This window comes from Triturus cristatus, chromosome 10 (assembly GCF_964204655.1).
Source record: "Triturus cristatus chromosome 10, aTriCri1.1, whole genome shotgun sequence".
NCBI classification, from domain to species: domain Eukaryota; kingdom Metazoa; phylum Chordata; class Amphibia; order Caudata; family Salamandridae; genus Triturus; species Triturus cristatus.
The window spans coordinates 1,139,191,760-1,139,216,571 of record NC_140593.1 but is presented as its reverse complement, the minus strand read 5'-3'; the positions used below and the strand labels follow the sequence as shown (position 1 = coordinate 1,139,216,571).

The 24,812-nt window shown below is 46.5% G+C and overlaps 1 protein-coding gene across 2 annotated transcripts in view; it reads right to left on the bottom strand.

Moving 5' to 3' along the window:
- Positions 1–24,812, bottom strand: part of PRKCB (protein kinase C beta) — a 1,047,370-nt gene that overhangs the window by 231,612 nt on the left and 790,946 nt on the right. For both annotated transcript variants that reach the window (XM_085629465.1, XM_085629464.1), the window contains exon 14: positions 1,212–1,292. In XM_085629465.1, coding sequence (XP_085485591.1) covers positions 1,212–1,292 — 81 coding nt within the window. The remainder of the gene's footprint in view (positions 1–1,211; positions 1,293–24,812) is intronic.

Sequence of the window (24,812 nt, the reverse complement as noted above, 5' to 3'; positions counted from 1 at the left end):
CATGGTACTCCTAGTCATCCATCCCGAGAGGAGGAAGCAGTGAGGACACTCCTAGCCATCCAACCAGAGAGGAGGAAACAGCCATGACAGTCCTTGCCATCCAACCAGAGAGAAGGAAGCAGCCATAAAACAGCAGGGAAAGAAGGAAGCAGTCATTTCACTCGTTGCTATACAACCAGAGAGAAGAAAACGGCCCTGACACTCCTAGCCATCCAACCAGCGAGTAGGAAGCAGACATGACACTCTTAGCCATCAAACCAGGGAGAATGAAGCAGTGAGGACGCTCCTAGCCATCCAACCAGAGAGGAGGAAGCAGTGAGGACACTCCGAGCCATCCAACCAGAGAGGAGGAAACAGTGAGGACAATCCTAGTCATCCAACCAGAGAGGAGGAAGCAGTGAGGACACTCCTTGCCATCCAACCACAGAGAAGGAAACAGCCACGACACTACTTTCCATCAAACCATAGAGTAAGAAGCAGCCATGATACTCTTAGCCATCAAACCAGGGAGAATGAAGCAGTGAGGACGCTCCTAGCCATCCAACCAGAGAGGAGGAAGCAGTGAGGACACTCCGAGCCATCCAACCAGAGAGGAGGAAACAGTGAGGACAATCCTAGTCATCCAACCAGAGAGGAGGAAGCAGTGAGGACACTCCTTGCCATCCAACCACAGAGAAGGAAACAGCCACGACACTCCTTGCCATCAAACCATAGAGAAAGAAACAGTGAGGACAATCCCAGCCCTCCAACAGGAGAGGAGGAAGCAGTGAGGACACTCCTAGCCATCCAACTAGAGAGAACGAAGGAGACATGACACTCTTAGCCATCAAACCAGAGAGAATGAAGCAACCATGACACTCATTTGCATCAAACGAGAGAGGAAGAAGAAGGACGGCACTAGCGGTCACTGAATCGAAAAGGATGAAGTAACTATGACACCACCATCCATATAACCAAAGATGAGGGAGCAACACTGACAGTGCCAAGCAGCAAAAGGAAGGAAAACTAGCCAAGATATTCTTAGCCATCCAGGAAGAGATGAGCAGGGTCTGTGACTACTACAAGCATATATGCAGCTACAAGACTCACAATCTCCCAAACATAAAGAGCAGAAATATGGGCAAACTGGTCATGCGCAGACATTTAGTGATATAAGACCACGAGTCCAACCCCGCCATTCACAGACAGGACAAGACGCTCATGCTGTTTACCTGTCCAGCCAACATTTCGTAGAGTAAAACTCCGAAGGCCCACCAGTCCACCGACTTCCCATAGGGCTGATAGGCGATGATCTGCAGGGCATACAATGTGAACATGAGTACTGCACGGCTGGCTGAAAACTCTGCATTACTAAATATGTACAAACACATAAACAAATGTAACGTTCATAGAGCCCCTCTCCCCCCAGCATGGGTGGGCCTGGGGGTCGTGTACTCAAATTGGTTTGAACATGTAGGACTACATGTAATCATCTCTACATGTTAATTAGGGCTCCCGATTTTATGGTATTTCTTTTTTTGTCATTTCCGTCTGTATTTATCCATATTTATTTTTTGCCGACTTTATCTGTATTTATCCATATTTATTATGGGTATTGTGAAAAAAATAAAGCTGAAACTGGTATATATCCACATTTATTTACCCAATAAATAGAAAGTCATGCTTGAATGCTTGCCAGGTTTTAGTGATATGAACACCCGCAGAAGATAAATCAATGCACTTATATGAAAATATACACAATTCAGTATCAGCCTTGTGCCTATCTCCTGCTTTTTAAGCTTCTTTACTAAAATATCTTTCACTTTTAGCACATTTACCTATCAATCCAACAGTTATTTGATGGCAGTCATGACAAAGTGCATTTAGAATCACTCAAAAAGCACCCAATTTCCGTTTTTATCCACATTTAAAAATAAATACAGATAAGAAAATGAATGGTTTTCTGTCTGTATTTATCTTTAAAAATCAGTAAAAACGGAAAACAGGGAGCCTTAATCTTAATGCAAATCTACAATATCTCAGCATTGCCAAAACTAAACTGTGAATATTTCTGACCATCCTATGCTCCTACCCCGCTCATTGTGTGCCTCTCTTCTTCAATGCTTTTCGCCTCCTCGACCCAACCTGCACCCTCCATTCGCTCCTCCGTTACCTACAAACGCTCGCGATCCCTTTTAAAAAACAAAGTGCTATTGTGTTTTAAAAAAAACAATGTAAAAAAAATATCGATCCAAGTGGCTTCTTCCATCTTGGATCAGTGAACAAAAAATGAAAACAAATGGCGTCTGCGGCGTTGTGCTGGCACACGCATGTGTTCGGACTTGTGCATTTGCCAATAGAATACGGCTGCGTCTTAGTGCCTTTTTATATTTTATTTTTGAGGATGCCTTCGAGTAAAGCCAAAAGGCCCCAAGGGCGAAAACTACTGGCTTTGCCAATGCTTATCTAATTTTATTCTGAACGCCAAGAGTTCAGGTATTACTGTGAGTTGTGGTGGGCGATGGTGGTGCGTTCCACCGAAGGGCGCCTGAGCTGCGCAGAAACCACCCCTTGCGAGCTTCTATCCGAACCTTGCCACTTGGAGGGCCCTAGTGTGTCCACCTTGGGCTTCTAAACGCCTAAGGATGTACGGTCTTCTGGGAATAGTTTGGGCCCAAAACTTAGCATGGAATAGTGTCCTGGTTTGTTTCATAGAAGCATTTACACAGCAATGTTGTGTTTTTCCTTAACTGTAGAAAGCCCCTGATGGACTGTGCAGCTGTCCCTTCCAGCCATTTCTACCTTCCACTCTGAAGTTCTCTTGTTTGTTTCCTTCTTTGCTCAGTTTGAGGGGGCCACTGATTCCAGGGGGGGCCTCTACACTGGAAACCTAGGGTTACCCGGAGATACCCCCGGTGTGCCCTAGGACAGTGAAGACATCATAACTAGTCTCCCCACCACCTCCCTAACAGCCATTTTGCTCGGTATTTTCTGGAAGTGCCTCATAATAAATAAGGGTTCTGAGGCACTATAGTGCATAGAATATATCACATGGCAATAACACCACATGCTCTACATCCACCACTACTCTGTAAGGTAAGAAAATAGTTACTATTCCTAATTCCACCTACATTTACCTCCTACAGTAAGTATAATTGGAGTTCAGAATCGTAAACATATACTTACTTTACAATGTAGCGGCAGGTTCATGTAGTGCTCGCCTTGGCAGCGGTAGTAAGCGCTGTATACATTTCAATTATTGTAGCTCGATATTAGAAACATTGATATAGTGCCATAAAGCCCAACTATTGGATCCAGGTTCTAGGTGTCTGATGTATATGACTGACAGCTGGCACACATGGATTTTTAAGACTTCATATACAACATATACTCAACAGTGCAGTTACTCAGTTAGTTGTGATACTGAGTGACTTTACATCTTCCGCAGTGCCTCCACCACCCCCTCCACCCACACAGGTTGGGAGTTTCGGATCATGTCCTCAATTGTCACCATAGTGAGCAGAGTAAAGAGGGGATGGGTTGGGGAATTCTTTCTGATTTTGCATGATTAATCACAAACACTTCACAAGTTGGGTGCATTAACCTTAGGTTTGTACTTGGACCCAGTGTCTACAAGTCGGGTTGTGGTAGTGTCTGTGTGGAGCTTCACAGAAACCACAGGCTTCACTAAAAAGATGCTTGTCCCCTTGAACAACAAGGGTGTCAATTTCACCCACCTCATGACCACGCCCACAAAAACCTTTGCTGAGAAACAAATGGTGCCAATAGGTCCCGGCTTTGTAAGCTGCTTATATCTGGAAAGATTTCACACTTAAAACTATGCATTTCAAGTTGTTTTCACTTGTTTATTTTTTGCTCAGATTTCAATCTAGGCACACAGACAAACAGGGCCCAGGTCACAAAGGTATTTCCTCTCATAGACGTCCGTTTACTACTAAAGAAACCTCAATTTACACCTGCCACAAATTCACCAAAGGATTCCTGGCAGGCGTAAATAGCTTTACTATTCCAGATTCCTCTACCACAAATGTGGAGAAATCAATCCCTGTTCCATTTTTATAAGGGATCCCGATCTGGTGTGGGAGCAGTGGAAGGGCTTTCTCCATGGGGAAAAATCTTTTATTTTTTTTTAAACAAATCTCGTTTGCACAGAGCTCCATCTGCCCTGTGCATAATTGTATGCTATGTACGAAGGGGCGAATAGCAGCGGTTAATTTGTAAAAAAATAGGTGCAGGGGCTCTCGTCAGGAGGCAGCTTGCACCAGCCCATTTCTCCTGTTAGCGCAGCCCAAAACAGAACCAACTACTAACCATCAAAGTGGGGCGAGGGTGTGGCATAATGGCCAGAGCTGCCGATTTCATAGCTTTGGAACCAGGTTCGAGTCTCAGCATCAGCTCAACATTCTGTGATTCTGGGCAAATCACTTAATGGGAATTTTCCCCTAACTGGTGCTCATGAAAAGCGCCGGTGTTGATGATTAAGTGCTGATGCTGAGCACCGGAAAACACAGGCTCAAATTAAGCACTGGCGAATAGGAGTCCCTGGGAGACATCACATGAAATTCCCAGTAGTACGCCTGGAAAACTTTACCTGGTGCAACATTTTAGGTGCATTGATGGAAACATAAGTGAACTGCAAATAAAGAAAATCCACACTCATAGATAGGAGTACTTGTATGGCTGCAGACTGGCCCCACAATGCATTATATGTTGAGGGCTGAAATATCAATGATCCCTTGTACAACAGATCTTTTGTTAAAAAAAAAAAACGTAGTGTGCTGTAAAAATGTACTGTGCATTGTGTAATCAAGCAATGCTGTAATACCATGGTGCCAGCCCTTTTGTTTGTGTAAAGCGATTTCAGTCAGAACACATTCACAAAACCGCTTTCTATGTACAGCATCCCACATTTGAAATGCTCCTGTGAACATAAAAATGTTCTCTCGAGCTCATGCAACATCAAATGGATACTATCAAATCTAATTACACTTGAGACCAAAAGAGAAATGCGCCCACACATACGGCTGTGTGCAGCGAGCTATCTTATGGACAGTGGAAACTGACTGGCAGGTTCCTGGCAGCCACTGTAGCAGATATACACCCTCCTCTGGTTGGCACTGGGGCCTGCCACCTGGAGCTGGCACCCTCCACAGCTGTACCACTCTCACACTTTTCAGTTGGGTTTACTGCAGGGGTTGGTGGGCCTTCCTTTTAAAATCAGACTTCCTGCATCCCACTAAGACCTGTCCCTGGCAGTGTGCAGGGCTCCCCGTGTATGTGGGATAGTGGTGAGCAATAAGGAACATGATGCTTTGAGAGGCAAATCCCCGGCCCTTTCTTCGTCTTTAGCCTTCTGGCTTGGAGGTTGTTTTTGTCTGGTGATTGTTTGGCACTTGGGGTTGGAGATTCTTACTTGGCAACAGTAATTTTCAGCCACTCCTGCTTTGTATGTGGGTCTTTCCAGGCATTTTCACAGGTACGCTGGCTCTGCGTCACACTTCTCGGCACCGCTCACACTAGCCACAGATATCTTCGCACCACCGACACGGAGTGCAAATATTTCGACACTTAATGGCTAATGCAGAGGTCTCTATGCACTGTGAACCCTCACTGCAGTCAGCTCCATACCTCTGATGCTAAGTGCTAACAGCTCCATACCTCTGATGCGAACAGCTCCATACCTCTGATGCTAAGAGCTCCATACCTCTGATGCTAACAACTCCATACCTTTGATGCTAACAGCTCCATACCTTTGATGCTAAGTGCTAAGAGCTCCATACCTCTGATGCTAACAGCTCCATACCTCTGATGCTAACAGCTCCATACCTCTGATGCTAACAGCTCCATACCTTTGATGCTAAGTGCTAAGAGCTCCATACCTCTGATGCTAACAGCTCCATACCTCTGATGCTAACAGCTCCATACCTCTGATGCTAACAGCTCCATACCTCTGATGCTAACAGCTCCATACCTCTGATGCGAACAGCTCCATACCTCTGATGCGAACAGACCCATACCTCTGATGCTAAGTGCTAACAGCTCCATACCTCTGATGCTAACAGCCCCATACCTCTGATGCTAAGTGCTAGCTGCTTCATACCTCTGATGCGAACAGCTCCATACCTCTGATGCTAACAGCTCCATACCTCTGATGCTAACAGCTCCATACCTCTGATTCTAACAGCCCCATACCTCTGATGCTAAGTTCTAACAGATCCATACCTCTGATGCTAACAGCTCCATACCTCTGATGCTAAGTGCTAACAGCTCCATACCTCTGATGCTAAGTGCTAACAGCTCCATACCTCTGATGCTAAGTGCTAACAGCTCCATACCTCTGATGCTAAGTGCTAAGACCTCAATACCTCTGATGCTAAGTGCCAACAGCTCCATACCTCTGATGCTAACAGCTCCATACCTCTGATGCTAACAGCTCCATACCTCTGATGCTAAGTGCTAACAGCTCCATACATCTGATGCTAACAGCCCCATACCTCTGATGCTAAGTGCTAACAGCTCCATACCTCTGATGCTAAGTGCTAACAGCTCCATACCTCTGATGCTAAGTGCTGACAGCTCCATACCTCTGATGCTTAGTGCTAACAGCTCCATACCTCTGATGCTTAGTGCTAACAGCTCCATACCTCTGATGCTAACAGCTCCATACCTCTGATGCTTAGTGCGAACAGCTCCATACCTCTGATGACAAGAGCTCCATACCTCTGATGCTAATAGCTCCATACCTCTGATACTAAGTGCTAACAGCTCCATACCTCTGATGCTAACAGCTCCATACCTCTGATACTAAGTGCTAACAGCTCCATACCTCTGATGCTAACAGCTCCGTACCTCTGGTGCTAAGTGATAACAGCTCCATACCTCTGATGCTTAGCGCTAACAGCTCCATACCTCTGATGCTAACAGCTCAATACCTCTGATGCTAACAGCCCCATACCTCTGATGCTAAGTGCTAACAGCTCCATACCTCTGATGCTAAGTGCTAACAGCTCCATACCTCTGATGCGAAGTGCTAACAGCTCCATACCTCTGATGCGAAGTGCTGACAGCTCCATACCTCTGATGCTTAGTGCTAACCGCTCCATACCTCTGATGCTTAGTGCTAACAGCTCCATACCTCTGATGCTAACAGCTCCATACCTCTGATGCTAACAGCTCCATACCTCTGATGCTTAGTGCTAACAGCTCCATACCTCTGATGCTAACAGCTCCATACCTCTGATGCTAACAGCTCCATACCTCTGATGCTTAGTGCTAACAGCTCCATACCTCTGATGCGAACAGACCCATACCTCTGATGCTAAGTGCTAACAGCTCCATACCTCTGATGCTAACAGCCCCATACCTCTGATGCTAAGTGCTAGCTGCTTCATACCTCTGATGCGAACAGCTCCATACCTCTGATGCTAACAGCTCCATACCTCTGATGCTAACAGCTCCATACCTCTGATGCTAACAGCTCCATACCGCTGATGCTAACAGCCCCATACCTCTGATGCTAAGTGCTAACAGATCCATACCTCTGATGCTAACAGCTCCATACCTCTGATGCTAAGTGCTAACAGCTCCATACCTCTGATGCTAAGTGCTAACAGCTCCATACCTCTGATGCTAAGTGCTAAGACCTCAATACCTCTGATGCTAAGTGCCAACAGCTCCATACCTCTGATGCTAACAGCTCCATACCTCTGATGCTAACAGCTCCATACCTCTGATGCTAAGTGCTAACAGCTCCATACCTCTGATGCTAAGTGCTAACAGCTCCATACCTCTGATGCTAACAGCCCCATACCTCTGATGCTAAGTGCTAACAGCTCCATACCTCTGATGCTAAGTGCTAACAGCTCCATACCTCTGATGCTAAGTGCTGACAGCTCCATACCTCTGATGCTTAGTGCTAACCGCTCCATACCTCTGATGCTAACAGCTCCATACCTCTGATGCTAACAGCTCCATACCTCTGATGCTTAGTGCGAACAGCTCCATACCTCTGATGACAACAGCTCCATACCTCTGATGCTAACAGCTCCATACCTCTGATACTAAGTGCTAACAGCTCCATACCTCTGATGCTAACAGCTCCATACCTCTGGTGCTAAGGGATAACAGCTCCATACCTCTGATGCTTAGCGCTAACAGCTCCATACCTCTGATGCTAACAGCTCAATACCTCTGATGCTAACAGCCCCATACCTCTGATGCTAAGTGCTAACAGCTCCATACCTCTGATGCTAACTGCTAACAGCTCCATAACTCTGATGCGAAGTGCTGACAGCTCCATACCTCTGATGCTTAGTGCTAACCGCTCCATACCTCTGATGCTTAGTGCTAACAGCTCCATACCTCTGATGCTAACAGCTCCATACCTCTGATGCTAACAGCTCCATACATCTGATGCTAACAGCTCCATACCTCTGATGCTAACAGCTCCATACCTCTGATGCTAACAGCTCCATACCTCTGATGCTAACAGCTCCATACCTCTGATGCTTAGTGCTAACAGCTCCATACCTCTGATGCTAACAGCTCCATACCTCTGATACTAAGTGCTAACAGCTCCATACCTCTGATGCTAACAGCTCCATACCTCTGATGCTAAGTGCTAACAGCTCCATACCTCTGACGCTTAGTGCTAACAGCTCCATACCTCTGATGCCAACAGCTCCATACCTCTGATGCTAACATCTCCATACCTCTGATACTAAGTGCTAACAGCTCCATACCTCTGATGCCAACAGCTCCATACCTCTGATGCTTAGTGCGAACAGCTCCATACCTCTGATGCCAACAGCTCCATACCTCTGATGCTAACATCTCCATACCTCTGATACTAAGTGCTAACAGCTCCATACCTCTGATGCCAACAGCTCCATACCTCTGATGCTAACAGCTCCATACCTCTGATACTAAGTGCTAACAGCTCCATACCTCTGATGCTAACAGCTCCATATCTCTGATGCTAAGTGCTAACAGCTCCATACCTCTGATGCTAAGTGCTAACAGCTCCATACCTCTGATACCAACAGCTCCATACCTCGGATGCCAACAGCTCCATACCTCTGATGCTTAGTGCGAACAGCTCCATATCTCTGATGCCAACAGCTCCATACCTCTGATGCTAACATCTCCATACCTCTGATACTAAGTGCTAACAGCTCCATACCTCTGATGCCAACAGCTCCATACCTCTGATGCTAACAGCTCCATACCTCTGATACTAAGTGCTAACAGCTCCATACCTCTGATGCTAACAGCTCCATACCTCTGATACTAAGTGCTAACAGCTCCATACCTCTGATGCTAAGTGCTAACAGCTCCATACCTCTGATACCAACAGCTCCATACCTCTGATGCCAACAGCTCCATACCTCTGATGCTAACAGCTCCATACCTCTGATACTAAGTGCTAACAGCTCCATACCTCTGATGCTAACAGCTCCATATCTCTGATGCTAAGTGCTAACAGCTCCATACCTCTGATGCTAAGTGCTAACAGCTCCATACCTCTGATACCAACAGCTCCATACCTCTGATGCTAAGTGCTACCAGCTCCATACCTCTGATGCTTAGTGCTAACAGCTCCATACCTCTGATGCTAACAGCTCCATACCTCTGATGCTAAGTGCTAACAGCTTCATACCTCTGATGCTAACTGCTAACAGCTCCATACCTCTGATGCTAAGTGCTAACAGCTTCATACCTCTGATGCGAAGTGCTGACAGCTCCATACCTCTGATGCGAAGTGCTGACAGCTCCATACCTCTGATGCTTAGTGCTAACCGCTCCATACATCTGATGCTAACAGCTCCATACCTCTGATGCTAACAGCTCCATACCTCTGATGTTTAGTGCTAACAGCTCCATACCTCTGATGCTAACAGCTCCATACCTCTGATGCTAACAGCTCCATACCTCTGATGCTAACAGCTCCATACCTCTGATGCTTAGTGCTAACAGCTCCATACCTCTGATGCTAACAGCTCCATACCTCTGATACTAAGTGCTAACAGCTCCATACCTCTGATGCTAACAGCTCCATACCTCTGATGCTAAGTGCTAACAGCTCCATACCTCTGATGCTAACAGCTCAATACCTCTGATGCTAACAGCCCCATACCTCTGATGCTAACAGCCCCATACCTCTGATGCTAAGTGCTAACAGCTCCATACCTCTGATGCTAACAGCTCAATACCTCTGATGCTAACAGCCCCATACCTCTGATGCTAAGTGCTAACAGCTCCATACCTCTGATGCTAAGTGCTAACAGCTCCATACCTCTGATGCGAAGTGCTGACAGCTCCATACCTCTGATGCTTAGTGCTAACCGCTCCATACCTCTGATGCTTAGTGCTAACAGCTCCATACCTCTGATGCTAACAGCTCCATACCTCTGATGCTTAGTGCTAACAGCTCCATACCTCTGATGCTTAGTGCTAACAGCTCCATACCTCTGATGCTAACAGCTCCATACCTCTGATGCTAACAGCTCCATACCTCTGATGCTAACAGCTCCATACCTCTGATGCTTAGTGCTAACAGCTCCATACCTCTGATGCTAACAGCTCCATACCTCTGATACTAAGTGCTAACAGCTCCATACCTCTGATGCTAACAGCTCCATACCTCTGATGCTAAGTGCTAACAGCTCCATACCTCTGACACTTAGTGCTAACAGCTCCATACCTCTGATGCCAACAGCTCCATACCTCTGATGCTAACATCTCCATACCTCTGATACTAAGTGCTAACAGCTCCATACCTCTGATGCCAACAGCTCCATACCTCTGATGCTTAGTGCGAACAGCTCCATACCTCTGAAGCCAACAGCTCCATACCTCTGATGCTAACATCTCCATACCTCTGATACTAAGTGCTAACAGCTCCATACCTCTGATGCCAACAGCTCCATACCTCTGATGCTAACAGCTCCATACCTCTGATACTAAGTGCTAACAGCTCCATACCTCTGATGCTAACAGCTCCATATCTCTGATGCTAAGTGCTAACAGCTCCATACCTCTGATGCTAAGTGCTAACAGCTCCATACCTCTGATACCAACAGCTCCATACCTCTGATGCCAACAGCTCCATACCTCTGATGCTTAGTGCGAACAGCTCCATACCTCTGATGCCAACAGCTCCATACCTCTGATGCTAACATCTCCATAACTCTGATACTAAGTGCTAACAGCTCCATACCTCTGATGCCAACAGCTCCATACCTCTGATGCTAACAGCTCCATACCTCTGATACTAAGTGCTAACAGCTCCATACCTCTGATGCTAACAGCTCCACATCTCTGATGCTAAGTGCTAACAGCTCCATACCTCTGATGCTAAGTGCTAACAGCTCCATACCTCTGATACCAACAGCTCCATACCTCTGATGCTAAGTGCTACCAGCTCCATACCTCTGATGCTTAGTGCTAACAGCTCCATACCTCTGATGCTAACAGCTCCATACCTCTGATGCTAAGTGCTAACAGCTTCATACCTCTGATGCTAAGTGCTAACAGCTCCATACCTCTGATGCTAGCTGCTCTTGTCTACACACTGCCAGGGGTAACTGCAGACATTTCCGAGCATCTGCTGCCTGCATAAATATTTCTAGACTTTAAGACTGTGTACAAAGACTGCCAGAAATGAATACCGAAATGGTAACAATTGCAAGCCTCCATTGCTAATACAGAAAACAGCACGCCTTGTCTTAAATACAAACACCTCTGCACCTCTAGCGCTTAAGGCCTCACTTAAACAAACACTGCAGAAAGTGCAACAAGCATTTGCAATGCAATAGGTCCCGCATTAACAAGAGTTTAAGCTATTGGCTATGCAATAGCTCAAACTCTCGCAAATGCAAGACCTATTGCATTGCAAATATTTGGGTTTTTTTTCTAGCGTCCATGCAGCGCTTTCACATTCATGAAGGCCGCACCCCTTTTTAAAAAAAAATCATCTGTTTGCCAAGTTGACAAACCAATGTTTTTTTTGGTAAAAGTGCCCATGCCATGCTTTCACTCTAATGTCGGCCATGTACCCATCTTTAGATGCGGTTTGTGTAAAGAAAGGGGTGCTGCCTCTATGAATGTGAAAGCGCCGCATGGGAGCTAGTAAAAAAACAAAGAAATAAGTAAGCGTGGCCGCTAAATGTGGACCGTACTGATTAAATAAATAAAAAAACACGTCCGCTATAGGTAAAGCGGCCCGCCATTAGTAAATATTAAAGTAAAAGCGGGCAGTGTGCTGCGAGGTAGTGGGTGGAATAGGGGAAGAGCATTAAATAAAATAGTGCTTACCGACTTATAAAGCAGACCATGTAACAACACCAGTAAAAGGTCCAGTCGTTATGGGAGGTAACAAATGCAGACAAGGCGGTACCAGGACTAATAACAATTCGGAAGCCAGTGTATACGAAGGACAATGACACAAGCCAGTTATAAATATGGGCGGAGAGTGGGCGGGGCTTTAAAGCCATACTCCACTACTGCATGCTTCGCAGCAGCGCATGCGCTGCCCAGGCTCGACCTAAAAAGGGACACTGGTGATTTTTTACAAATGCCAACTGGAAGTTGAGGACTATCTGCACTCCCTTTTGCTTAGTAATGCCCAGTGCTACCAGTACGGAAAGCGAGGCAGGTCCATCCTGAATTCAAAGATGGAGGGAGGAGTTCTGGGAGGAGATGTTGGTACAGATGCTGGGAGAGTGGCTGGAGAAGCTTCTCCTGTGGGTTTCTTCTACGTGCAGTTTTTGACGTGTAGTCTAGGCCTGGGTGGTAAATTTTGTTCCGCGCGCGGAATTTGGGTAATTTCGCGTTCCGCGGAGAACGCGAAATTGCCCAAGATTCTGCATTCCGCGGCTTCGCGTAATATTTTGCTTGTTCACGTTCTCAAAATGCGTGTTCGTGAGATATTTTTCCCGAGCATACAAACAGCGTTCACGAACAGGAAAAAAGCATTGCGAACAAGCAATTCCGCGTGTTTGCGGAGATTTTTTTACCGTTTCGCGGAGTTATGCGTAGCGCGACTACGCAAATTCCGCCTACCCCTAGTGTAGTCTAGTGTGGCGCTGTCCTCCTAAGAGGGACAAGTCCTCAGACAGCCTGCCAGGAGTGGTGTTTCTGCACCTGTACATGCCATGCTGTCGGTCTTGAAGGCGATGTGGTTTTCAAGGGGGAGCTGGAGTCATTCCTTTGACGAGGACAGCTGCAGCGTGTGGAATATCTTTCAGGGGAGCCAGAGTGATGTATGGGGGCCTTGGATCAGGCCATGCATGAGGGCACAGCCTCCAACTAGACAAAAGAGGACTCTTGTGTGCTTCTGAAGTCTGTTGCCTCAGCACAGCAAGGTTTACTTCCTTGAACAGGGGGAGCTGCTGCTGTTTCGTCTAAGCTGCCTGGTGGTGTGTGCTTGAAAGAAAAGGTCGGTGCTGTGGGTCAGTCGGCCATCAGCAACTAAAAGGAGACCAGCCCAGCTATCCTCTGCAAAGGTCATGACCTTGTGCGGCTCCGGGAGCGCTGCTTTCTTATGTAACTTTAGATCCTTCTGAGCTAGGAGCTAGAAAAAACCTTCTTGAATGCTGCAAGTCATGCAACAGACGACAAATTATGCGGCAAGTGCGGTAAACACACAAATATGCTGAAAATGCTTCGGACACAGAATCGCATAATTCCTGTGAGCCTGGGTACTTTCAATGATTAATCTAAAATAAACCTTGCGATTCGCCAAAACCAAGAAGGCAGACCAAAATAAATTAATTCATCACTAAAAGGGAAAATAAACAATGGTTCAAGGTGCGTGTCATGGTTAACAAACTTAGGCTGGACTACCTCTTATAGCAGTTGCTGAAAACAAATTATGAAGTAAGCAAGCTGTCAAGATAGCTTAGTGGGTTGAGCACCCGCTGTTGATGACCGAGGGTAACCTGAAAATCACAAGTTTAAATCTAGTATTTCGTCTTACTGGGGTCAATTGAACGAGAACCATTATGTTGGGTGGTCCTGAGTTGAATGTGATGTGCTGATGTGACAACCTGCTCCTCCTTTTATCTGGCAGGCCTGGTATGTTTTCTGGAGAAGGGGAGGTACAGTGATTTCTATGTTGATCACGAAGAGAATGCCTCAACCCCACAGTGGTACTCTTACATAAACAGTTACTGCCCCACGACCAGGCCATAACACTTCCAAGGGTTGCTGGCAGCTCAGTACGGCAGTGAAGCGCAGGCCTCATCACTTCCACCCCAGTGAGGGTGTACATCTGTGTAATATGTTGTGACAGAGGACATGATCCCCCTGGTTGCAAGTGGAGTGTGCATAAGAAAGTTCTAGTACAGTATGTGTGGATGCCCACCTGGATGTATGTTGCCCTTACAGTTTTAGGCCTCTTTGCATCATTTCACAGCGGCCAATGTCTCTGTCTCCCCTTCTCCCCTGCAGGCCCCTCTGCGCCGACCTTCTAATTCGGAGAAATCTATCTGAAACGAAGCGCCCCTGCTCCAGGCCCCTGCATCCGTCCAGAATCGGCTGGCCATGACCCCCTCCTCCCAGGCCGCAGCCCTGGTGACCTGCGTCCAAGGCAACGGATGGGGAACAACTGCTCTCATGAAGCAAAACCGGAAGAAAAGGGCTCGCGCCACCTGCAAAGCCGGAAGCTGCACGAGGCCCTGCGTGGAGACCCTGCAACCCTGCTTCTTCCCAGCAGCAGGTATACTTTATTACACCCCCCCCCCCCCCACCCAAAATACAGAAACATTGGATACCTGTCATATATCAATTCAAAAAACGAAAACACATATTGTTATGAACAAAATATATAATAGGAATAAGAGAAACAAAGGAGCCATTTATAGAGAGTGAACACGAATAGTAACAAACTTGTGTACCCGATCACCAGTGGGGCGGGAACAATTTTCAGAGTGGGGGTGCACCCGTCAGAGTTATGTCATTAACGTCCTAGGAGTTGTGAAAAATCTAAGGTCACACAGAGCATCCATTCAGCAGGAGAGTGGTAAGGGTGTAGCATGTGTCTGGTGGTGCATGTTGGAGCACCGTGTCACAAATATATTACTAAAATATGGTGTGACACTGCCCTGTCATTTACAGACAGACCATTTCCCATTGCAATGTCCACTAAATATGCACAGATATGCAGTGTTACAGATAAATCCATACAGCACACACATGATAATGTGTGGGGATCTGGTTTCAGCTAATATTTATACTTTGTACACCTCCAAGTATAGTGTCTTTATTTGTTTTGATCCTATTAAAATACGTTTCCATCGCACTTCAGGATTATCAAAGAAAGTGCATTTGTGCTTTCCTATCTGCTGATATATTTCGAAGTATTTGCACACTTCAAGTTTTGCTGTGTGATTAAAAAAAAAATAACATCCCACCGCCTTTATTTCTTGGGTACAACTAGTCACAAAGACATACGTGCGCTGCTGGAACCAGATGTTTCACCCCCACCTCGTTCTCCAAACGTAAACGTTGAGTGTTGAAGTTCACTACTGCCTGAAAATCAGAGTCCTAAAGAGGGGGTACATGGTATTTCTGTTAGCATGTGTGAATACAAGATTCCTGTATGTCTAAAGACAGTGGCAATGCTTGTCACAAGGATTCTCGGCCTAGCCTTAAGTCACACCGGCCTGGGAGGAGTAACCTCAGAGGTGTTGTTAAAGGCACCGTATATTTTTTTGTCAAAATTCTGTTTGTTGAGAGTCTACAACAACTGGCGAGGAATGGCACCTAATATTGAAGTGCCAAGATGGAGTTCCAGTTTAAATGATGTAAATTTCTCACCAACATCTAAATCCTGCAAAGACTTTGGAACGTGGTAAACTCAGGAGAACTCCCAGAGCCGGCTTCGGCGAGGAACAGTAAAGGATGGACAATGTCTGTGATACTAAGGAACTGGAGGGAGGGCAGAAAAGTAACATCTACCCTACCCTATCCACCCACATGGATAGGGTAGGGCCTGGTACAAGTTTAGTAGCTGACACTTTAGTACAGATTTTGCAGCAGCCCCACTTTCAGATAGTGCCAAGGAAACAGTGCCACTGATAAAATTGCAGGCTGTAAGTCAGATGGAAAATGTGTGACCTATTACCTTTACCTCTAGGGTCTCTGCTGAGTATGTACAATGTGGGCCTTTGGCGACCTGATTGGAGGCAGATCGAAATGTAAGACCCTATATGTGCCGCTGACTATGCCTCTGGAGCTCCAGAGGATAAAGTATATAATTCTACTAACATGATATCCGCAAAGAGACAGACTGTAAGACAGGTTAGCGCTCTAGTTGCTTTTGCCTGCAGAGGGTCAGTGAAGCAGGGACGTAATGGAGACCCCTGCAGCACTTGAGTGGACCTGCAACCATTCAGAGGGTTCCAGTGCAGCCCAAGGCCAATGAATATCTGCGAGATAAGGGAGACTCGGGGGGCCCCACATCACATTCTGCAGGGGGCCCCATCATTTTGCATTACACGCCTGCAGTAAACCTGCCTTCTCCCACAATGCGTCACTCAGAAATGAGGTGCAGTGTGGAGACATTAATGACGGGTAAGGCCTCCTGGTCCAACAGGCCCATGTGTTCTTTTCCGTAAAAGGAATCCCCATTGCGTCTCTTCACCAAGGTGCCTTATGAAGACACACTCTTCCACAGGCGCTATTTTCGTACTGACATAGAAGTGGGTGCCTCAGCCTCATGCAGAGGGGACTACCTGCCTTCTACAGTACCGTGAATCATGCAGTAGAGGCACGAAAGTGGCAACCAGGCGCGCAACGCCCATTGGGCTCAACGGGCTTCAGCCCCCTACGCCGTGTGTGTCGGCCCCGGGCTGAGGCAGCTTCCCGGCTGACACGCAGACAGCCAGATGCACGGAGTACTTCACAGGTCTTTAAAAGACCATTCACTTAACGAGGCTTTGTTGTTTTTTTCACCCCTTCTTAGAACCCCTGCATCTCCACTCTGCCTATAACTGGAAGAATTACCCCCCCCCCCAAATTGTTATCAGCCCCACCCGAAATGTGGCTCTAGTTGCGCCTCTGGTGGCAACTATGCCTAAGTGGAAACACAGGTGTTAACAAAGCTACTGCCTGCTTTTGTGGCTACTAAATATTCAGTCATTAGCCCTTCTTAGAATCTTTAAGTACACTTTTAACCGGCTAAACACCCTTTACCACTTTTTACAGTACTTATTTGCCCAGTTAAGAGACGGTGCTCTTCCCTCCTTTCACATGAGAAATTTGCAACCATGGAAGCTTCTTCAGAGCCGCTGCTAGGGACCCCGGGAGAGGGACGGGGAGGGGAGTCTGCCTGGGCTGAGGCCAGAACGATTGACTGTGCCCTGGAGGAACTTACTGGGTGAGGGCCTGCAGGGGGTAGGGTCAAATGCTCTAGGATTTTTTTTTTTTTAAGAGGGCTCTTTTAGGAAGAGACAGCGAAGACAGCCTCATAAGCAAGCTTCCTTGAGACAAACCTACATGGCCCTGGCCTAGGATGGGGATTAGAGAGTGTCTCTCTTTAGGAGAACTTTGATCCCGGACATGTTTAGAAGGGCATGCTAAGCCCTTGGGCAGTCCAGGACACGAGCGTGGTGAATATCTGGAGACTCCATGGTCCCCAGTCCATCTTCTATAGGCACACCATGCACGAGATGCAGAGCGGTCAGGTGGTCCTGGGTACAAGTGACAGCAGTGAGGTGCTCACGCGCTGCACAAGCAGGCAAAGGACTCGGCGAGACGCCTCAGTCACAAACCATCCGGCCATGGGAGAGCGCTCGCCGTTAGACCGCGGCTCCGCAGGGGCCCATCACAGCAATGGAGGGTGATGCTGGGTGTGCAAAGGCAGAGCCGAGCCGGTCCTCGTTAGGGGGCGAGAGAGAGGAAAGGCCGTGAATGTGGAATAACCAGCGCCGGGGCTTTAAGTGAGCCGGGTCTCACCGGGTCTGAGCACCGGCAGTATTTTAAAGGTGGGCTTCCCCTACAACGCTCACCTGACGTCATGCCAGGTGAGCGTTGTAGGGGAAGGGAAATCCTTTAAAGAGAATCATTTTCTCTCTGGATTTCCCTTCTCTTTTTGAAACTCCGGAGCAGCAACATCGTCTTGGTGTCATCAGGGCTTTGAAGTCGAAGCTTTTTCAATATTATATACAAGCCATAGTTGCAGCTTATTTATATTATACAACTAACAGCCATTGACAAAGCCAATGGTACTGACTTGTTGTAGGTGTGATGTTACTTGTTGTATCATATATCTGGATGCAGTGACAAAAAAAACAGCAAAATACAAGTCGGGCGGCACACTATGCTTAGCACAGATTTTTAGCTTAAATGTGTAGCCACACCCCTTTTAGAGACCGCCCAGTTTTTTCATCCCACTTAAAGCCCTGACCAGGGCTCACAACGCTCACAATAGTATGGAAGGTGTAGGCGTGACCTAAGTTGGGGAACACATGTGAGGAGTATGGAAGGTGTAGGGGTGATCCAAGTTGGGGAACACCTGTGCGGAGTATGGAAAGTGTAGGGGTGACCTAAGTTGGGGAACACCTGTGCGGAGTATGGAATGTGTAGGGGTGACCTAGGTTGGGGAACACCTGTGAGTAGTTTGGAAAGTGTAGGGGTGACCTAAGTTGGGGAACATCTGTGCGGAGTATGGAATGTGTAGGGGTGACCTAAGTTGGGGAACACCTGTGCGGAGTATGGAAGGTGTAGGGGTGACCTAAGTTGGGGAACACCTGTGCGGAGTATGGAAGGTGTAGGGGTGACCTTAAGCTGGGACCAGGAAACACCTGTGCGGAGTATGGAAGGTGTAGGGGTGACCTAAGTTGGGGAACACCTGTGCGGAGTATGGAAGGTGTAGGGGTGACCTTAAGCTGGGACCAGGAAACACCTGTGCGGAGTATGGAAGGTGTAGGGGTGACCTTAAGCTGGGACCAGGAAACACCTGTGAGGAGTATGGAAGGTGTAAGGGTGACCTTAAGCTGGGAACAGGAAACACCTGTGAGGAGTATGGAAGGTGTAATGGTGACCTAAGTTGAGACCAGGAAACACCTGTGAGGAGTATGGAAGGTGTAAGGGTGACCTTAAGCTGGGAACAGGAAACACCTGTGAGGAGTATGGAAGGTGTAATGGTGACCTAAGTTGAGACCAGGAAACACCTGTGAGGAGTATGGAAGGTGTAATGGTGACCTAAGTTGAGACCAGGAAACACCTGTGAGGAGTATGGAAGGTGTAAGGATGACTTACGCTGGGGAACACCTGTGAGGAGTATGGAAGGTGTAGGATGACTTACGCTGGGGAACACCTGTGAGGAGTATGGAAGGTGTAGGATGACTTACGCTGGGGAACACCTGTGAGGAGTATGGAAGGTGTAGGCATGACCTAAGTTCGGGAACACCTGTGAGGAGTATGGAAGGTGTAATGGTGACCTAAGGTGGGACCGGGGAACACCTGTGAGGAGTAGCAGCCTGTTTTGCCCTTTCCAACCCAGAAAAGGTGGCTTGTAGCGTTGAGGCGCCCCCTGCAGGCTGGAAGTGGAGAATAAATTAGGGGATGTGCCCTCTATCTGGAAGAAACCACCTGTTATTGTGAGCATTTCTTTGTTTGCCCCTGAGACATCAGAACCAAAATCAAGCTGGAGCAACATAGTGCTGTGAAGTTTTCAGTTTTCATAATGAGCTGTACGTGTGTTCCTAATGTGCGCAACAGGGCTGCTCTAAAGGACCTTCACAGAGTACCCATCGTATACAAAGGCCTCCAGTCGCTCATCTTGTGTGAGGAGTGGGAAGCTAGATAAATTAACTGCCACAGTTCTATACACCAGAGTTCAGCTCACTGAGCTACTGTTCCATCCACCCTCCTGACTGTGCAGGTGAGCGAATGTAGGGCTTGTTTACGGACCAGGAGCACATCCTTCCCGAGAAAGAACCAGCCCTTGTGTCCCCAGTATTGCACTGCTGGGCAGAGCTCCTTGAAGTGGCCATAAAGTGCTATGAGGTTGGAAAAATGGTACAGAAAGATTGTTGGTGACTCTTACACCCAGGCTTTATTGGTGCCTTCTTTCTGGCACGACACAGGCTTGAGATGGGTGAGCCAACAAATTAATAGGGAGGGACGAGCCGAGGGTCAAGCTGGACTCTAAGAGCGATGTACAAGCCAAGCCCTGAAAATGCATGGCATGTATACTATGCAACCAACACCACATACAATATGATAACGACTCTTCGAAATTCAAGCAAGTGCATTTCTAGAACACACAGAAGCGTTTCAACTTACTACATCAGATTATACCACTGCATTGAGAGGCGTTTGGTAAAAGTGACAGCTTTGAAACATAACCTTACAAATATTCATGTCCCCCTCTCCCGCAATGTTATTCGTAAATTAAGAGGCAAGCCAGCTGTCGTGTGAACCCTGTATATGGCTAGATTCTTACATGGAGATTCATTACAGCCTATATGAATCACACACTAGAGAGGTCTGTAACACAAAATGGAAGAGGTGTGGCACCGCGGCCAGGGTGACTGACTCCAGAATCTGGGGATTGCGGTTCGATCCCCGGCGCCGGAGGCAGATTAGCCCAGCACCATGTGACTCTGGGCAATAGCTTGCTTAATCTTCCAGATGACCCCCAGCGCCTAGAGACCCTTACGGGTGATTGTTCGCGTTTTACAAATGTGGATTATTATTATTATTAACTCACATTATTTTCCGAGTGCTCTCATATGGGACAAGGAAAAAGGAAGCACAGCAAAATAAAATATTTGCCCAGGATCACAAAGTTTGTTCAAGTGATGAAGCCGTGAAAAATTCCTAGGTTTTCTGATTTCACAATGTGCCATTCAGCCACTAGATGAAGATTTATTTCCTGCCCCTGTTTATCCATCAAAGTTTAATGCTTCTGAAACTCTTGGTGAATGAGGGTAGAGCGTGGGTGGCAGGCTGATGCCACGTGAACCCTTAGCTCGTTTTGGGCTTTGGGTCCAACAGGACCCCGAGCTGATCCTGGGCCAGGCACCTGGCTCGAGCTTCCAGAGGCTCGCCCGCCTCTAACACAGGAGTGGGCCCAGAAGCGGCGTTTCAGTAGACCTGGGGGAAATTGTAATTGCCCCGGAGTTATAGGTGTAATTTTGCATGCTGAAACTTACGTGTAATTATGCAATTACACCACATTGCATAATTTCAGGCAGAAAATTTAACGCAGGATGTACTGTTTGGGTAATTTTTGAATGCAAGCGCCATTCATTGTCAAGTTTATTTCGGGCACTTGCCCATAAAACGCATTGAGCAACATAAAGACACATTGAATGGGGGAAACGATGTTTACAATAAAAATTGTTCCCATAAAAATATGCAATAACAGAACATAAGTTCCAGGAATCAAATAGTGATAAAAATGAATTAAAAGCATAAGCATAGCAGGAGTGGTATTTTAGCAAAAACAATTGTACAATTCTCAAGACATTGCACCCCTCACTATTATGGTGGTGTAAACAACCAAGACGCGGGGCATAAAATAATGCATACATTATTTAAAAGAGTGCTGCTGCCTTTTTTCCTAAGTAACAGTTCTGCATATAAGTATCGCTAATTCCAAAGACAAAAACCTGCTTTGTGTCAGACAGCAAGATGTTTATAAATTCATTGACTAATAGTGTTTCCAGCCTACATTTTATAAAAAGTTTGGGCTGTATGGGTGGTTGAATCCGGTCTAGGAATATTTCTTTTGCAGGGGTGGGTTTGCAGGCTAACAGTTCTTCCACCAAACCCTGTTTTGGCCTTGCAGTGGTGTTCAATGACATCTCCGGTCCATTAGGCAGCTTCAACTCTACCCTTGTTGCCAACACCAATTGTGAATGGATTATTCCAATACCCACCCAGACCTAAGTCACTGAGATGGAATTTATCAAACTTAGACCAGGGGAGCAGCTGCGCTTTACTCAGGCTCAAAACTTCGTCCACTGCCAGCCTGTAATGATGAAGCTCTGGAGAGGACCAATGTCTGTCCCTATATAATAGGGGTTTCAGCATCTCCAAGTCACCCAACATTGTTGAGACCTGTATCACAGAATAGTGGTAACATAGGGGTGCTCTGTGGTAAGCTAAATAGGGATCTCGAGAAGGTATTTATTTTGTGGTCAGGCCTTTCAATATTTGTAATCCCTCAAACTTCTGCCCCATACAGCGCAGCGGCCTGTCGTTTTGCCCTATACACCTCGATGGCAGGGGATGCAGGTTTGGGAGAGGTTGCCTTGAAGCCTCTTAGTGACTGGAGAGGCAGAGGCTAGCAACACCAATTCACTTTTCATCAATGTGTGATTTCCAGATTTTGCTCTTGTCAATTCTCATCCCCAAATAATCAAATTTTGCTACTATTTGCAGGGGCTCCCCCTTCACCAAGAATTTGCCTCTACAGGCTTTGTGCAGGTTAGAAACCATGATCTTAGTTTTTGTGGTGTTCACCTCCAAACCACGGGTGTCACAAAACTCAGTGAATTTATGAAGGAGGTTTCGGAGCCCAGATGGAGCTCGGGAGAGCAGAAGGGTATCATCTGTGAAAGGCAGTGCAGGGATGAAGCAACCAGGTAGCCTTCGGGAATCATTAGCACAATCGGCTAGAAATCTGACCACATTATTAACACACAATGAGAACCGTGTTGGCAAGAGGGCGCACCTTTGTCGTACCCCTTGCTAGTACGGGATATGATCAATTAGGTTTCCACCAGACCCCCACCTAACTTGTGCGGTGGTTTTGTTGTGAAATCTAATGAGTGTGTCACGAAGGATGCGGTTGATGCCCATGGCAGCTAGAGTGGACCAGAGGCCTACCTAGGGACCAAGTCAAAGGCTGCCCCAAGGTCCACAAAGGCCAGGTATAAGTGGTCCCTTGAGAGCCCAGGATATTTTGCCACAATGAGATCAAAGCGGAAGATTTGATCTTATTGTGCTCACTTTGGGGCAAAACCCAGGATAAAGGCTTCGTCGATCCAGTCCAGTAATCTGGCTAGGCTCTGACAACAGAAAACCTTCTGTAGGTTATCTATAAGGATGATGGACCGATAGTGGTTTGGAATTCCTCTATCTCCCTTTTCATCGAATAAGATAATTTCAGCATTTTTCCAAGATTCTGGATACGTCCCTCCTCCCAATATTTCATTTGAAAGACTGTTTATGTAAGGTCCCCAAACAAGGGCTTCAGAATGAAATAAATCGCCGGGAACTCTATTGGGGTCCGGAGCTTTCCCAGGAGGCAAGGCCTGAATAGCTTGGAGGGTTTGTTTGAGGGTAAAGCAAGATGGTAGTTACATTAGCATTCTCCAGGTCTGGCATTGTTGTTTTTGGGACATATCACTAGGTTGAGCATGCATTGCGGAAAAATGGTCGACCCACTGTTGTGCGACTTTGAGGCGTGGCTAGGTTAAACCTTGCGCAAAACCAATATTTCAATCAGGTTATACAGCAATATATTTAAACGGTGCTCCAGGGAACAGAAAGGAGACGGCCACCTACGTCCCAATAATCTTTTGTTACTAGAGGTAAACAAAAGATGGACACAAAAACAGATATCGTTTCCGAGCAAAAGACAGGCAAGCAATCAATATCAATAGATCAGTCCAATAAGGTGTCAGTCCAATATATTCTCAATCATTGTTCTTCTTTATTTTCTTATTTCTTTCATCCTGTTCATAATCATGGATGTATTACACACAGGTTCATAACAGCAGATTGGTATAGATGGTATAACCAAGATGTAACCAGTAGCCAACACGTGTTTCGCCTTGGGTAAATCTCCCAGCGACTTCCTCAGGGCATACGTACATTTCTCAGAACAGATTCACCAAACACCAGGTAAAACTTGTGCGTGGTCCCATATCATATGGGTCTAAAATATATCTCCTATCCTTCACGGGTAGCACGTATATCTATGAAAAATATCTCGATCAGACTTAAAATTGAAGGACCCACGATGGCAATGGGAGTACTCGCCGTCATATGATATATATTCCTCTACAAATACTGAGACTAAATTTTAAGTCCGATCGAGATATTTTTCATACATATATGCGCTACCCGTGAAGGATACGAGATATTTTAGACCCATATGATATGGGACCACGCACAGGTTTTACCTGGTGTTTGGTGAATCTGTTCTGAGAAAGTTACGTATGCCCTGAGGAAGTCGCTGGGTGATTTACCCAAGGCGAAACACGTGTTGGCTACTGGTTACATCTTGGTTATACCATCTATACCAATCTGCTGTTATGAACCTGGGTGTAATACATCCATGATTATGAACAGGATGAAAGAAATAAGAAAATAAAGAAGAACAATGATTGAGAATATATTGGACTGACACCTTATTGGACTGATGTTCTATTGATGTTGATTGCTTGCCTGTCTTTTGCTCGGGAACGATATCTGTTTTTAGACCCACTGTTGTGGTTGTATTGTTAAATCTACAAGGCTGTTAGATTAGGGGCAACCATGTGAGAAAATATGCCAGAATGTGTGAGAATCATTCTTGTTGATGCTTCTAAAAGAGCTAGCTAATTAGATTATGTTAGACCTGACAGCCTAAGGGTAGTCTTCTGCAACTTTTTTCCTACCTCCCTTCATTTTTCTGTATTTGTTTTTTCTGGCTTTCTGATAAGGGGTGATACCCTGAAACCGGTACCAGGATGCTGGTTTCCGGTCCAGGAAGGACCTGGCCTGGCAGTTCGGGCTGGACTGTTCCCATTGGCAACAGGGTCAAGACTGATTTGTATATGGCTGGGTTTAAACAGGAATGCCATGGT